We start from the raw sequence: 15775 nt of genomic DNA, 5'->3' as shown, positions 1-15775 counted from the left end.
TTAGTGTCATTTAGGTGTGTTACCGTGGCCATCAGTTGTCTGCCATCCACTATCGGCAGACAGCCTGGTCTATCTTTTTCCAATGGATCTCTATAGATCCACCTACCTCTTCTCAGAGTGCCGATAAGAGTAGTACCACCCTTCCCTCTTTATATCCATCCGTACCTTGTAGTTCTCCTCGGCAATGCGGACAAGATCCATGTTCATGTCTGTAACTAATACACCCTCCTCGTTGCCCATCTTCGCGATGGGCCCGACGACGGGAAGAACAACCCGCGACATTCCGAGGAACTGCTCTTCTCCGGAGACGTTGGCGAAGATGATGCCGCAGGTGTTCTCGAAACACCGCGCTGTTAGCACGGAGTCGAGGAAGAGCGCTTCGGAGTTCGGGTTGTGGTTTAGTGCGTCTGGGTTCGCGTCGTAGCGGCCCCCTGGTTATTATTCAGCATATTTTCCCAACTCGCGAAGGGAGTATTGGGAGCGTACAATAAGTAGGCACAATCACGATCTCCGCCCCAGCTGCAATCAGCTCTCGGAATGCCTCGGGGAAGGCAACGTCCCAGCAAATCAATAATCCGACCTTCCCAATCGGCGTATCAAAGACTTCATGTTTTTCCATGCCCGAAGAAGTCAGATACTCCCGCTCGGGATGCCAGATGTTCTTCTTCCTGTACCGGCCGAGGATGGCGCCGGTGTTGGAGATGAAATAGGCCGTGTTGTAGAGAACGTAAGCATCTCTATCACCGTCTTGATCTTCGGAAGATAGCGAAGAGTCCGGATGAGGATGCTTCTCTACTAGTGTCCCCGGAACAATGCAGATGCTCAGCTCTTTGGCGAGGGCTTGGTATGCCTCGAGGTACTTTGTTGTTTGGGAGGCTTGCTCGGCGAAGAAGGGATCTTCGGGGGCCCAGCCGAAGAGGTGGTATCTTTTTTTTGTCAGTGTGCTGATCTCTATTGTTTGGGATGAAGTTGTACTCAGGTAGAACGGCCAGTTCCGCGCCCTGTGCGGCGGCAGAGCGGATGTACTCGCATGCCGTGGAATGGTTCTGTTCCACAGCAAGGTTCTAGAGCGGTTAGCGCCAGAACTTATAGAGTAGATGGCGCAAGGTACCTTGATCGACCACTGGATAACGGCAACGCGGGGCATAATGGCGAGATATGTATGAGTGTAGTTGTCGGACCAAGTGGCGGGACGGAAGCCGGAAGGTTGGGCCTCGGCTAATCTCGGCGGGGCGGGGCGGATATCCGATGTATAGGAGGCAGGTATTCTCCGCATTCTTTTTTACTATCTTATTTTTTCAATCTGACCATGCTCGGCAACTCCGCTCAGTTCCGAGCACTCACTCGTTCTATTAACTTGTTCCGCAAACACATGTCCCATTTCCGGGTCATTGAGCATACAGTCCGGGCCCATCATATCCGAGAGCGCCTGGGCGCTGTCAAACCGGGCCATGAAAACGAGCTGAGACTAGCCGTGAAGCAGTATATTCCGCTTGACAATCCAGATCCGAAAGATGGTGATGTCACCATTATCGGGACACATGCGAATGGCTTCCCGAAAGAACTTTATGAGCCTCTCTGGGAGGATTTGTATCAGCGGCTGCAGAGCCATAATCGCCGAATAAGGTCAATCTGGATCGCAGATGTCGCACAGCAGGGGCAAAGTGGAGTGTTGAATGAGACAATCCTCGGGGACGATCGTGAGTTCCCTCCCTCCTTCCCAGACAGTCAATTCTGACCGGCAGCTAGCCGACTGGCACGACCACGCTCGTGACCTCTTTTCCATGATCAACCATTTCCAAGATCAGATCCCGCAACCTGTCGTAGGGGTCGGACACAGCATGGGAGCAATGCAACTAGCGCATTTGTCCCTAATGCATCCAACCCTATTCAGCGCATTGGTGTTGGTCGACCCCACAATCCAGCGTTCAAACCCGGGGACGAAATTCGCGCAGGCTTCCACGTACAGGCGAGACATATGGCCGTCTCGCGCGGAGGCTGTGGAGAAGTTCAAGACAAGTCCGTTCTATCAAGCATGGGATGAGAGGGTCTTTGAGAAGTGGACGCAGTATGGCCTTCGCGAACTCCCGACGACGCTGTATCCTGTAACGGAGCAGAACGGACCGAACGCCGTGACTTTGACGACGACGAAGGCTCAAGAACTGTTTTATTATGTCCGTCCCTCGTATATTGACGAGCGCTCTGGCCTTGCACTTGGGAATCCCAAGGAGGATATGCACCCCGACGATATCGACGAAGACAGTCCCTCCTATCGCCCTGAGCCGGCACTGATGTTCCGTCGATTACCGGATCTCAAGCCCCCAGTCTTGTATCTCTTCGGCGAAAAGTCTGAGCTTTCAACTCCAGATGCGCGGAGGGAGAAGATGGAGAGCACGGGGACGGGTGTCTGTGGGAGCGGTGGTGTAAAGGCTGGTGCTGTGGAAGAGTTTGTTCTGCCGGCTGGCCATCTGGTTCCGATGGAGCTTGTGCGGGAGAGCGCAGATGCCGCTGGAGACTTTATTCACTCGAGGGTTGCTGAGTGGCAGAGAAAGGTGAGGAAGCATCGAGAGGCATGGAAGGGCGTTCCACATGAAGAGAGGATTCGGGTCGACGAGCAGTGGGAGAAACATATCGGGGGTTCTAAACGGTCCAAGCTCTGAGTCTCGGACGGCTCTGCAGGTTAAAGTGATAAATAGAGAAGACCAGAATAGACGGGGGAGCATATTAGAGAAGTGCCAGGGTGGCATTTCAGCAAGAACCGCCGGGCTATTTGACGCCTGGGTCCTGGAAAAAGGGGCGGCCTTTATGTGTAGAGAGCCATGGACTACCATTAGTCGCCCAGGCAAGGTTCAATAAAGTAACCGGATAGTACTCTTTCTGCCTGGGAGATCCATAGGATCATGCAATGTAGGCAGAGGCAATGGAGGTGCCTGGCATGCATTCAGGGGAAGCGCAGTGTGGCCAAAGTCCTGAGCCAGGCAGATAGGAAAGGAGCTGGTCGTGATCTGCGGTCTCAACTGGAGTGGATGACGAACAATGAGAGTTAACACACCGGATAGCTGATTGCTTGATTGACAAGCTGGGAGGATCGTTTGCTTAGTCGCAGGGCAACCCACGTTTATATGATTCTGTCTTTGCAGGCAAGGCCATGGAATGATGCGCCGCCTCTTGGCTTCACCTCTCGAATTGACAGCTTGGTAAATGGAACTTGTCCTTGCCTCGTTAGGTCGCGAACCGAGAAATCTTCTCGGTTTCTTTCTCAAGGCCGCGCCCAATGCAGGGGGGATGTGCATGATGACAGGAGGCTACATCCAGATTGGGGCCTGTAGCAGTGATTTTGGGTTGGTGCTTGCATCTGCCGTAACGGAAGAGAACATGCCAATGGCAAGTTGGCCAGCGACGTGCAGCAAAACAGGGTTCATAGCGATGAAGAATCCAAGCCGACCAGTTGCTCTGGGCCTCGCTTTGTACCACGGTCAAGGTATGTTCCAGATGTTGGATCTGATGTGCTGGGCAGACCTTTCCTCTGGGTTCCCTCGGTCCATGCCTGTACTACAACGAAGCTCAGGTCTTCCAACTACAGCTGTGTACAGAGCCTGCAGCCAAGAGCAGGGGAATTTTCACATAGTATCTTACTCAACTCTGGGACAGAGACCGTGATCTCAACAGTATCCATCCTCCATAGTTTCGGGATCATCTCCATCTGTGCCTCACTTTTCTGAGCAAGACCAAGCAGACGATGCTCCAATCCGTTTCTGCACAGGAAAAGGAATTCAGATGGTTCTGATTCAAAGGGTATTCTTTTCGGAGGACACGGTCTGTTTGATGTGCCTGCAACAGCCCAAGCTCCCCATGTCCGAGTAGCAACCTCCCTTGCTGCAGCCCATACAGGGTGGTTAACGAAACAGGCGGACTCTGTGTGCTGACTTCGACCCATCCCTCTCCGATTCCGATGGCCAACGGTCACAACGCAACCTCCGCTACCATTATCGTTGGCATCCCACACTTCCATCATAACACTCGAAGCAACCGAGTTTCCGACTACCCCAGCGGCTTATGTACTCCACACAGCCATCCACCGGAAGTGGTAGGCGAGGAAAACACGAAGCTTCCGGGCTCGCCGACGCAACAAAAATATGAATGCCGAGGTTATACCAAATTCCACAGTCGTCGGTATGTCGAGTGGAGGACACAGAGTGGAACGGAAAATCATCAGCATGCTCAGACACGCAAACGGCAAACACCCCGCCGCCGGGGAGGTCGCCGGCGGCTCCTTCCCCGGTTCCACTGGCCCTGGATGAAACCGTTCGGCATTCACCCATCTTTTGTCAAAGAAAGAGTGCAGTGGTGCACTGAGGGCTTCCTGCCAATGGAATATCCTTCTTCATTGACGGTCGGCATATCAATGTGGCTGGCCTGAAAAATCGCGCTTGACACCGGCTGATCTTTTCCAGTCCGCGTCTCTTCTTGGATACTACATAGAGTTGGGCCAACAGAGTCTTTTTGAAAGACCAGGGTCAGAGAAGGTCTTTTCGCTATCCTGGATTGAAATTTCCGCCGGACTCATCCCGTTGCAAAGACCGAAAGCACGATGGCCGCCCGAGGCAACGCGATACAATGGCAACACAACACAATTCGAATCCAGCGCTGTCAAATGCTCACCAATGGCCACGCCACGCCTCCAACGGCAAAAATATGATAGGGCTCGCATCCCCTTAAGCCAGGACGACACAGAGGGGCGGATACCTGGCGCCTGACTGGTCACGGTATCAATGCCGCCTCTGTTGGACGGCGAAAACACACACGCTGTTCGCGACTAACTAACGCTTGCGACATGATTCTCTACGAGGGGGGCGCTCATGTGGTTGACAACGCTGGCTCGAGCTAAGATGTCCTTCTTTTGGAACAGTCTCTCATTTGAGTCAAAATTTGCATTCAATCTATTCTATCATAAGTCAATAAATCAGTCGTCCGATGCCGCACCAGTCTGTTAGATACACGACTAATGCAATTGCATACTGCATCGTTGCCGTGCGCTGCTAATTTATACATCGTTATTAGCACAAGACCATGCCGACGAACCCCCGCTCGCGTTGTACGAATCAATGATGCTGACAATCGATCCGTACGTCCCGGCAATAGTCAAGAAACAGCCGGCCAAGATCATAAAGAAGCTCCACCCTGCCTTGAGCCACCAGCTCAGTGGCTTTCCAGCTGTTCCAGAGCCCCAGTTATCATATAACCACATGCAACCAAAAGGCTGGAAGCAGATCGGGGTTCCAAAGAGGGCACCGACGAACGAGACAAGACTACTGAAGACGGGAATGGCGCTGGCAATGATGTAGGCGACCAGCGAGACGGCAAACGTTGATCCGAGCCAGGCTACCCAGTGGATTAGGGTATGGGCTGTGAGGTGTTTCGAGCCGCGGAGCATGCGGACGAAAATTTGTTTAGCGGGTAACTGCGGAATGGTCAGTGACTGAAAGTGGAGTTCGTCGAGAAAACTTACATGGAGCAGGAAGACCATCGAAACAATCAGGCCGGGCAGGGCTATACCGTAACAGACCTTCTTGATCACGGCTCCTGCCGAGCCCAGTGCCGGCGACGCAACATGGGAGCCGCAGTAATAGTATACGACCGTTCCGCACACCACATAGATGACCGTGATGATGGTCTGGGAGACCGCCAAGGACCGAGTGTACAGTCTGGGGTCCCTCATCTCAGCAGCGATGTGGAAAAACGCCGGCGTTCCGGCATAGCTTAGGCAAACGGTCGAGACGGCAGCCATGGCATCGGCAAAGCTAGGGTTGCCGAACAGTTTATAATCGGCCTCGGGTATGACGCCGTCGACTGCGGGAGGGTGGCCCTGGACTCCAACGGCAATGGTAACGGTCGATACTGAGACCAGTCAGAAGAGAGCGCTACAGACGGCCTTCCTTAAAGACTCACCCGCGACAATGATGCATCCGGTACCTATCCAAGCAAGCAAACTCATCTTTGCCATCGTCTGGATACTCGAAAACGCGAACCCGAGCGCGGCGGCAATAATCACATAGATGGCCGTGCAGATTGCATGGTTTGAGAGGGCATTGAGAGCAATCGAGATACTCAGCATACCGGAACCGCCCACAAAGATCCAGACTGGCGCTATTAGAAGGGGACTTGTCTCAAGATAGGTCTGACTTACACAAGGCATACGCAGCGCCCAGCACTTCGAAGCCAACACGGCCGAATATCTTCCTCCCAACATCATCGATCCCGTACACCTCCGGGTGACGCATTTTGAAGACCCCCACCATCCAGTTCGACCAGCAGGTCATGCCGGAAATGGCAAGCACGATCAGAATCCCCGGTATGATCCCCAGAGTATCAAAAACCTGGGGAATGGACAGAACCCCCAGACCCATCTGGGCTTTCATCATGAGAACCGTGGTCCCCTTCCAGCCAACCTGAGCATATCACGATTAGGCCGGTCTTGTCCGAGAAACCCTGATTGAGACAGACTTACATCACGGTAGTTGACGCCGCCCTCTTGGATCTCACCAAAGACGGCATCTTCCAAAATAGGAGGCTTTCCGATATTGTCGTCCGGCATTTCCTTCTCCATTGTGCAAGACCAGAATCCGAATTCCAGAGACAGAAAGAGATTCCGGCCGATAGCGGGCTGAGATATGAAAAACTCGTCCCGATCACCGGCCCGGGTACTGTGGGCAGCGCTGGGGACATGCCCCGTAGTATTGCCAGATGAGGCAAAGTCGGCTCCATTCCCAAGCCGTGGGTCCGGCACCGGCAAAACCCCGGATGTTCCTGATCGTCACTCGCCAGCAGATAGATAAGCGTTATTATGACATCTACTTACACTAAGCGCCTGGTCGGGACATCGAGTGTAGCTGAACATGAGAAGCACCAGGTAGGACTGATACTGCAGCGGAGGCTATCTCCACGTCAGTTACGGTGAAAGAAACAGAGCGAGCTGCCATCTCCATTGCAGCTGGGAGCACAGCCCCGTCTGGCGGGGAGAGTTTGCCACCGTATATGACGCATAAGCCGTGTGCATGATTGTCTTCATTTCATGACGTTTGGGTTGATCAAGGTATACGGAGACGGTGATGAACGTAAGTGAGCACAACCTCGATTCAGAAGCCCTTAGATGCAGCCGGAGAGCATGAAAATAGAAACATCAGGATCATTAAGGTTTGGCTTCGCTCCTTTCTTAGCTCGAAACTTCATCGTCCCCAACAGGTCGAACTGGTAGAGCTAGATGGGCTATGTTTGTGACTGCCTCGATGTTGAGGATTGAGATCGACACATTTTCCTAAATAATATATAATGGCTTCGACGACAACTAGGGGAAAGGAAGAAGTAAGGCAAACCCCGAAAACCAGGAAGCCTTGGAGAATTGCCTTAACCACCTAAGCACTTTACGACGGATTATTATCCGTATGACACCGCCACATATGCTCCTTCAAAACCTCTCCTATTAAATGCTTTCCGCCGCATGTAGGCGCGGAGCACTTGTATGATGATGGTGCAATATGCCTCGTTCCCACATGGCGCCTTATATCGTGGATGCGAGCGAATCAGCCGCCGTAGGTGCAGTCGGCCCATTTGCATCTCAGGATATGGAGGCTTGGTTTGTTACGACGGTTAGTTTAACGCACCCACGGGCATCGAAGTCAGAAGTTGGTGCTGGCTTCGGAGGGCCGATGATAGATCTCCTTAATACGGACCTCGTTCACGGGGCTATTTTCAATAACAGGGACAAATAATGGAGTCTTGGAATTGGAATTGGAATTGGTATTGGTTGCGTGGGTAGTCTAGGTGCAGGTGGCATGTCGAGACTCCGAGAGGGCTGGGTCGCTGCGCCCATTGCCCTTGGCCTTGGCCGGAGATCATATAGCGATTAGCCATGTGGATGGCTGGGGCTGCGTTGAATGGTGACTTGATGGATTTGGAGAGCGCTTGAGTTGAACAGGCGGCTATCGAAGAAGACTGCTCTGCAAGATGAGTGCCCGGATGGTTGTACGGCGGGGTGGCTATGGTGTAATCGTCGCTCTTGTATATGGAGAACGAGACGTAAAGGGGTCGGGGAGTATAGAGCACCGCCTACCCCAGTGCTTGAAAGGTGGAGATAACGCGAGATCCTGTTGTAAGGAGGAAACCACGACGTGATTCTGCAAACGACAGCCTGGGCAGAGTAGCCAAGGGCAGACAGGAGCTTGGAATGACAGAGCGAAACATTTCGAGTGAAGGCCGAATCTGACGGGCTTACATAGCATGACAGGAGTGCTCATCAGCCGTTGCTTCTCTATGCTGTAATGGCCTTTGGGCCATGCCTAGGCTACTAGGCGTTGTTTCGTCGATCCGTAGACCCCATCATATGAGGGTTTCGGAACTCCCCATATCCTTCTTCAAGTTCCTTCGGGGCTTGCCATCCCCCCTTCATCGAACTATGTCATGGCCTGAAATGTATCAAATGGGCTTCTTCTGCGCTCGGCCGACCAATTAACAAACAACATTCACCAAATTCCCCTCAACGAACCCCTCGACCCCCTCAACTAGCAAATCCTGTAGGTTCCGTATCGTCGTCTCGGAGAACCACGCAACATGCGGCGAAAGCGTCAGACTCGGCACTCCCTCCTCAAGCAGAACAGACTGCCCTCTGACCGGCGGCTCCCCATCAAAAACATCCGTCGCGGCACCGGCAATCCAGCCCTCTCTCAGCGCTTTAACAAGAGCAGCCTCATCGACAATCCCCCCTCTTGCGACATTAATCACCAGTGCATCCTTCCTCATGCTCTCCAACTCCTCCCCACCAATAAGCCCAATCGTTTCCGCGCTCTTCGCGACCGTGACCATAACGACCGTCGCATGCGCTATGGCAACCTCAAACGGCACCCGTCCCTCACGGACATCAGTCCCCATAGCGCCCTTCCGCTCCGCAATGAGAACCTGCATCCCGAGCGCGCGAAGGACACTCTCGATCCGCTTCCCTAACGCCCCATACCCAACAACCGCCACTACCTCCTGCAGCGTCGTATGCGGCGGCCCATTCGGGAACCGCTGAACGAGCGTCCGTCTCTCCGCATACTCGTCACTCGACACCGTGATATTATGTAATTCCACGATTTTCCTTCGAGCCGCAAAGTATAGTGCGAGGGCGTGCTCGGCAACCGTGCTCACGTTCGCGCCGGGACAGTTCACCACTTTCACCCGGCGTTCTTGGAAAGCGGGGATATCAACCCATTCGACGCCCGTTGCCATCACGACGACGCACTGGAGTTTCGGGCATGCGGCGAGAATCTCGGGTGTGATGGGGACGAGCGTAGTGATTGCAATCGTGGCATCGTGGAGGCGGGATGTTATTTCGGGCGTTGAGAGCGATGTCGAGGCGTAGCCGGTGTAGGTGTGCGGGAAGGAGAAGGTGGGGACTGCGCAGTGGCATTCTTCGAGGCAGACGATGTGGTGCGGTGGGCTTGTGCTTGTAGTATCGTTTCCAGTTTCCGTCCCTTTAGAGAATGTCATCTTGGAGGATGAGGTTCGAGAGGATGAAGAGGGAGGTGGTGTTAAGAGTTGGAGATGTGTTTGGCCGCTTGGCGGCTGCCCCTGGTTTGCCTAAGGTAAGCTTATCGGGTGGGGTTCTGCTTGATTGGTGGTGCGCTCCACTGGCCCCGGCCCGGGTTCTAGATTGATGTCAGTGACAGCCACATTCCATAGATACTATACAGTGACACAGTCAGAAGTGTGTCTTAACGAGAAGGCCGAAAAGAAGGTAGGTACATATTATTCAAAGTTTCGTAAGAGCATCCCGTACTCTGTCATAAGAAATCCTCGCTCAGATCAACCAGATCAACGAAACGACAAAAAATAGCCCCGCTAGAAAGCAACGCAACCCAATCCGGTCTATGTATATTTTATAGAAGACACAAGAGAAACGAAAAATGAAGCAACCATATTACTGCTCCTGCTGTTGCGACCTTACAGTCGGCGGCCTCCTGATGGGCATCATCTCAACGTTGTTACCCGTGTTCATCTCCGTATTATAGCTGAGTTCTCGATTCCGGCCCGCCGTGTCCAGCGCGGAGGAAACACCGATGCTATGAGTTTCTGACCCAGCCTGTGACTGGTGCATGCCTAGCGAGCCCATCTGGCTGAGATTCGACGCGCGCCTGCGCATGCGCCATTCTGCATCTTCAACTTCCTTCTGATGCAGAGACTCAGAGGGAAGCATAATCGCGCGGTCAAGTCCGTGCGGTAACCCACGGTGCCGGCCTCGGATTTGCATGAAAATGATTATCAAGACCGAGCCGGTGTGCAGCTGGCTGGTGAAGGAGGCGTTGACGCCGGGGTAGCCGAGAGAGAGGCCGACAGTGCCGTAGGCGGAGACAACCTCGAAAAGAATGGACCAAATCTGGAAGGAGTAGTCGTTCCTGTCCTGAAGACGGGCGCCTTCAATGATTGTGATAACGAACAGGCCGGCACAGACGAACCAGAGATCATGACCCAGTTGCCTGCGCAAGTGAGTACTGATGTAACTTGGTGGTGTTTGATTTTCGTCGTCGATGCATTCTTCGTCTGGGAAGATTCCGAGACTCTTCTCTTCGTACACGTTTGTGCGGCGGAGGGAGATGGCGATGGGAAAGACGGAGATGTACATCATAATCATGTAGGAGATTTGGACGGCGGGGTGGACGTCGGCCAGCGATACCACGGAGAATCCGGCAGTCCGGGTGTTGGAAGCCTGGAAGAGACCGGCCACAAATCTGTTTCCGGGGGACAATGAAGTGACAGTGCCATCGTGGAGCTGCAAATGACGATTAGTTATGAACAGAAAAATTAGATGACGTCGAGAGCTTACATCCAAGATAAGGAAGAGTATCACATCGACCCCGTTCAACAGGACAAGAATCGCAACAAGCCACCAGGTCGCATTGCGTGGAAATAGCAGCGTAAAGCACCGCCGTGGGTGATCCAAAAGAAACTTCAGCTCTTCCCAGAGCGGCGTTTCTTTGGAACAGACTTTCGACGTTACCCAGATGATGAAGCGCAGCATACAAGGGAAACCCGTGTTGCCAATGATGATGAGGTATGTCATCAACAGCAGAGGCCAGGTCGCGGTCTGAAACGACACCATCGAGTCCGGTGTGAGCGTGAACCCTACATCGTTGAAGGCTGAGCCAGCAGAGAAGATTGCCCACCACGGGCGTCCTTGGCCTGCCTGCTTCACAACCTCTCCCCCACTCGTCTCCATAATCCACGGCATCAAGCCGAATATCCCGAAGAGATGGAAGCATACGTAGTAAGAGACTAGCACGAAGGCCAGCGTCTTCAGCGCCCGGTACTCAATGCCTCCCAATTCATCACGCTGTTCCTCGGTCAGGGCAATAAAGTTGGAATTGCGGGCAACCGTGGCCTGATAACTAAGGTATGGCAACGTAGTTCGGTCTGGGTCCTCCGTCAAAGTGCGGCGAATGCCGGTGAATGTTGACCTGCGGGTCGCCTGGGTCATCGCATCGGCCTCCTTTGTCTCGTTCCTTGTTCTCGACGGCGGTAACTGGGGCTCGGTGAAGGTGATATGCGGTCCGTCCATGTTGGCTGTGTTGTTCGCATCGACGTCTCTGGGGCTCCGCGGTTCGGATTGCCCAGACTTGGTCTTGGTAAGATTATTGTTGGCCTCATTTTCCTCCTCCTCAAGGACCTCCGGCGCTCCACCACGATCGTACTCTCTGGGACTAGGAATGCGCAGGGCACCTTTGGTCTTCCTTTGTTTCTCTAACAATGCAATGTGATGCTCGGGACTGAGCTGAGCAGGTACCCGAATGTCACCAAAATCGCGATTTATCGTAGCTGGTTGGCTCTGGCTTTGCCCCGGTATGACGCTGCTAGCAGTGGAGGTTGGGGAGCCGGATTCGGCGTCGGTCTCGTCCGGGGAGACAGGAGCGCTCTGCGGAGCATCCCCTTGCGGCGGGTTGGCGAAATCGTTGCGCAACACCATAATCGGGCGACCACCTATCCCCGCTTCTTCCCTGCCAGATGACAACGAGTATTTTGATTCGCTGATTGTCCGATTCCGTGATCTAGTCGAGCGGAGGGCGCGGGCGTCCCGAACAACGCGCTGAAATCGTTTCTCGAACCAGTAAAGCCGGACAAAGACGAGGACGGTGTTGATGAATATCGGGGTGGTGATCATCGACACCCAATAGAGAATTACCTGCTGGTAAGTCTGGAGTAGGTTAAAGTCCACCGTATTCAGTCCACTCTGGGTAGCAGCTCCGGATGAGAAGAACAGCGCATCGATATACGCCAAGTTATTGCCCGGATAAATGATAACAGATGTAATCAGAGCCATCGAAATGATATAGATATGGTGAATGACAATGAAATTCAGGTGCAGGTGCCTCAGCCAGGGTAATTTGGCCTTGTACCGCGACACCGGATCCAATAGCGTCCTTGGGATAAACATTCCGGGGAGGGCGACGGTTGCACCGTCGTGGCACGGCGATCAGCGATTGGGTAACGGTGGTATAGGTACGTTATTGTTCTCCGAAGAGAATTCCCGGAGAATTCGATGAGGATTCGAGAAGACGAGGAATGTCGATCAGCGAGTGCCACGCGACTTCTCGAATATGTACCTTGCTCCAAGTGCCGATCGTCAAAGAGTCGAGTCGAGTCGACGATTCAAAAGCCGACGTTAGCCTCTTTTGCTGGTCATGATAAAGGAATGTTTTCGGATGGCGTTTCGAGACGACATGGCTGAAGAGAGAAAAGTGAATGAATGGTTGAAGAGCGCCGGAGCAAAGACGAGAGGTGCGGACTTGAATAGCGGGACCGAGCTAGGCAACAGAACAATAGGAAAGAGATTGCCCTCAATAGGACATCCTTTCAATAAATATGGACAAGATAACAGAAAGTACGGTCTGGAATTTTGCTGCAGAGTTTAGAGCCGGGCCAAAAAAAAAGAAAAAGGGAAAAAAGCAAGCAGCCGGAAGAAAAGAGGATTCAGAGCTTGCAGGGGGTTTGCAGCGCTAGGCAGATGGGCGCATTTTATTCGAGGGCTCTCTAACACCCATGCCGCCATGCGCAGCCAATATGAGTTAGGTCTTATTTAAGCTTGTTAACTCGTGCTGTAAGACGGGAGTGCTATGATATACCTATATTTGACGTTCGAAACTACTGTCGCAGGCTGCATCCGTCCAGGCGCCAAGCTTTTCGATTCGATCTCGAACGCTTGCGGCAGAGGTGGCGGTGCAGTCCACTCTGCTCGACTGTGTGGTTGCGATTGTTATTTTCCACTTATCATTGTTCTAGCATATATTCAGAGTTGTATTGAACCTGTTGAGCCTATTGAGCCTGTCCCAGTCACCTGGGCAGGGTCCCAGGCGGAAAAAGCCTGCAAAGAGTGGTCATCCCTTGGCGGCCTTCCTGCAGGACGGACCGATCAGCCACAGACTGTGCAGTCCTGCTGCAATCAAAGACTACGATAAATCTCGTGAGGCATCTATTGGCTGTCGCCATTGTTCCGGATATCATGACACTTCCCGGAGTTTCCCGGGCAATTCTTCTTTCTCGGGCGGGGACTCGAGTTTTGTGAAACGAGGAGGTCACACAGATTCTCCAGATTGAGGCAGGGCTGGCGAGCTGAGTTCAGCTGGTACGCTTGTGCTGCAGCGCTGACGTTAGTCACTAGTGCTTATGATCGCCAGTATACGATCTGACAGCCGACGCATCTTATTCTTGACCGTAACTAGACCGTGCTTTATATGATGTGAGCACAGAGGATTGGTCCACGCATTACCATATTAACCTTCTTAACAGTAATTCGCCAGAAATTGCACAAAGCTGGTATCTACAATCTACTAACTCTAATTGCATCGCCGCACAAGCTCGTCTACCAACTGGTTGAACTCACTCTCCTTCTCCCACGGCAACATATGCCCACTCCCCTCCCAGACCTTATACAGTATCCCCTCCCCAATCTCTTTGTTCAATAACTCGCCATGATGGAACGTCAACATCCGGTCGACAGTTCCATGCAACACCGCAATCCTCTCCCTCCCCACCTTGTCTCCCAACTCCTTCAACTGAGCAGCCGACTTGTGATGAAAGTTGCACGCAACAATTTGCATCAGGAAACCCTTCTTCGTGAATCCCTCGGTATCCTCGAGCTTCCGCAGCCGTCCAGCGGCAAATCGGTCTCGCCTTGTCGGGAAGTTCTTCTCGGGATCATCATACTCGTCGTCGGGTTGGGCCAAAAAGTCATCAGGGAACAGCGAGTGCGCCAACCGATTCAGTTCATGGTCGATATTGCGCGGAATGAACATCTGTGCGCGCTCGCGCAGGTTCTCCAAGAACGGCGCCGTCCGCTCAACTCGCGGGGCTGTGCAGCAGAGCGTCAAACTAGCGAGTCTGTCGGGAATAAGCATTGCGACCTCCTGCGAAATCATGCCGCCCATGCTTGCGCCGACGACATTAAGATCTCGCTTTGGCGGCGCGGAGAGATCGAGCCAGCCGATGCTTGTAAGGAGGTCTAGCGCATCCTGGGCCATCTCGGAAGTAGAGTAGTAAGAGATGGGCTTGTCGGATTTGCCGACGCCGCGGTTGTCAAAGACAAGTACAGAGTATTCGTCTGCCTTGTCGTGACCGAAGAACTTGGTCTGGCGCTTCCAGTCGCCGTGAGCGGCCATGAGGCCCATGATGAACTAGCAGAGATGTCAGTATTGCTCTAAGAAACCACAGGCGAGATACGTACGACTAGCTTTTTAGGGCCGTGGCCATGAATCTCGTAATAAAGGTTGATAGGGCCTCCGCGGCGCTTCCCGGCGACTGGGACAGTGGCGGAACTCGTCGGGGGCAGTTTCCAGTCGAGGTGCTTGTAGGCCGGGTGGGCGACCACCTCGGCAGCGGTTAGGAAGGCCATATTTGAGTAAAGAGCAGAATATGTGAAGAGGCAAGGAAGCAGAAATTGAGTGAGATTGAACCTTGGAAAGGTGGCCAGGGCAGTGCAGGCAACCCGCCAAGCCTGCCCGGGAGGTGCCGAGGCTGATAGGGGCCCGTCTCTGATTGGCCCACAGCCTGCCCGAGAGCGCCACGGCCTATGACGTAATCCCTCCCTTTACGCTGCCTGGCAGTCGGTATAGCTTCACTTTTTCAAAGATTCCACAATGAAGAGCGAGAATCATAGCCAAGAACTACTCTCAGCTGAGTGCTCCGGATCCATGATCATGGACTGATGAACGCTGATCGACAATCTTCAGTGTTCTGTTGATCTAAGTTTTGAACACATGCACTGCATGGGTGTTACAAGCTCGAGCACGGCCATCTGAGCGTAAAACATGTGCTACGGTCACGGGCCAGTACTACCTTTGGGGTACTACGGAGTACGCACAACCACTCTGAACGGCATTATCGATCTGCGCTATGGAAGTCATGGCCGACTCGCTTCAACCGCTGTCTCGGAGCCGTGGTCAAGTCGTCTCTACAATCAAGCAGAAGCGCGAACAATCCCCGATAACAAAACGACATTGGGACTTTCAAGCCACGCGGCTCTGTTACCAACTTCATTGGATACAAAATGGACCAATCAAAGACGTCAGAGACACAACGCGGGCGAACGACCGTTAGCATGCACATCATTGCTACTAAACGCATTTGATTCCGTTGCGATGGATGATTACCTCTGCTGGCACGGCCTAGTGGCTAGAGTGATGCGTACCGAGTCCTCAGCGCCACTTGCTCGCTCAGCATTGGAACTATGACAATGGTTGATAATAGCAGA

The 15775-nt window shown here is 53.1% G+C and overlaps 5 protein-coding genes across 5 annotated transcripts; 1 reads left to right on the top strand and 4 right to left on the bottom strand.

Annotated features, from left to right (window-relative positions):
* Window positions 1-102: 102 nt before the first annotated feature.
* DSM5745_00157 (carbon-nitrogen hydrolase family protein) lies at window positions 103-1276 on the bottom strand (the record flags this gene model as incomplete). The annotated part of the gene is made up of 4 exons (XM_026742173.1): window positions 103-431; window positions 487-926; window positions 976-1064; window positions 1112-1276. The coding sequence occupies 4 exons, from the start codon at window positions 1274-1276 to the stop codon at window positions 103-105; spliced, it is 1023 nt and encodes a 340-aa protein (XP_026608018.1).
* Window positions 1277-1372: 96 nt separating this feature from the next.
* On the top strand, window positions 1373-2660 carry DSM5745_00156 (alpha/beta hydrolase; the record flags this gene model as incomplete). The annotated part of the gene is made up of 2 exons (XM_026742172.1): window positions 1373-1700; window positions 1750-2660. The coding sequence occupies 2 exons, from the start codon at window positions 1373-1375 to the stop codon at window positions 2658-2660; spliced, it is 1239 nt and encodes a 412-aa protein (XP_026608017.1).
* Window positions 2661-5044: 2384 nt separating this feature from the next.
* Window positions 5045-6607, bottom strand: DSM5745_00155 (Amino acid transporter; the record flags this gene model as incomplete). The annotated part of the gene is made up of 5 exons (XM_026742171.1): window positions 5045-5461; window positions 5510-5898; window positions 5950-6141; window positions 6188-6449; window positions 6509-6607. The coding sequence occupies 5 exons, from the start codon at window positions 6605-6607 to the stop codon at window positions 5045-5047; spliced, it is 1359 nt and encodes a 452-aa protein (XP_026608016.1).
* Window positions 6608-8505: 1898 nt separating this feature from the next.
* On the bottom strand, window positions 8506-12349 carry DSM5745_00154 (uncharacterized protein; the record flags this gene model as incomplete). Its single annotated transcript, XM_026742170.1, has 3 exons — window positions 8506-9606; window positions 9983-10804; window positions 10859-12349. 3 exons carry the CDS (start codon window positions 12347-12349, stop codon window positions 8506-8508), a joined length of 3414 nt encoding a protein of 1137 aa, XP_026608015.1.
* Window positions 12350-13862: 1513 nt separating this feature from the next.
* DSM5745_00153 (alpha/beta fold hydrolase) lies at window positions 13863-14917 on the bottom strand (the record flags this gene model as incomplete). Its single annotated transcript, XM_026742169.1, has 2 exons — window positions 13863-14699; window positions 14750-14917. 2 exons carry the CDS (start codon window positions 14915-14917, stop codon window positions 13863-13865), a joined length of 1005 nt encoding a protein of 334 aa, XP_026608014.1.
* Between the last annotated feature and the right edge of the window lie 858 nt (window positions 14918-15775).

Source organism: Aspergillus mulundensis (genome assembly GCF_003369625.1).
Source record: "Aspergillus mulundensis strain DSM 5745 chromosome Unknown scaffold_0, whole genome shotgun sequence".
Taxonomy (NCBI): domain Eukaryota; kingdom Fungi; phylum Ascomycota; class Eurotiomycetes; order Eurotiales; family Aspergillaceae; genus Aspergillus; species Aspergillus mulundensis.
This window is presented reverse-complemented; position numbering and strand designations above follow the sequence as displayed.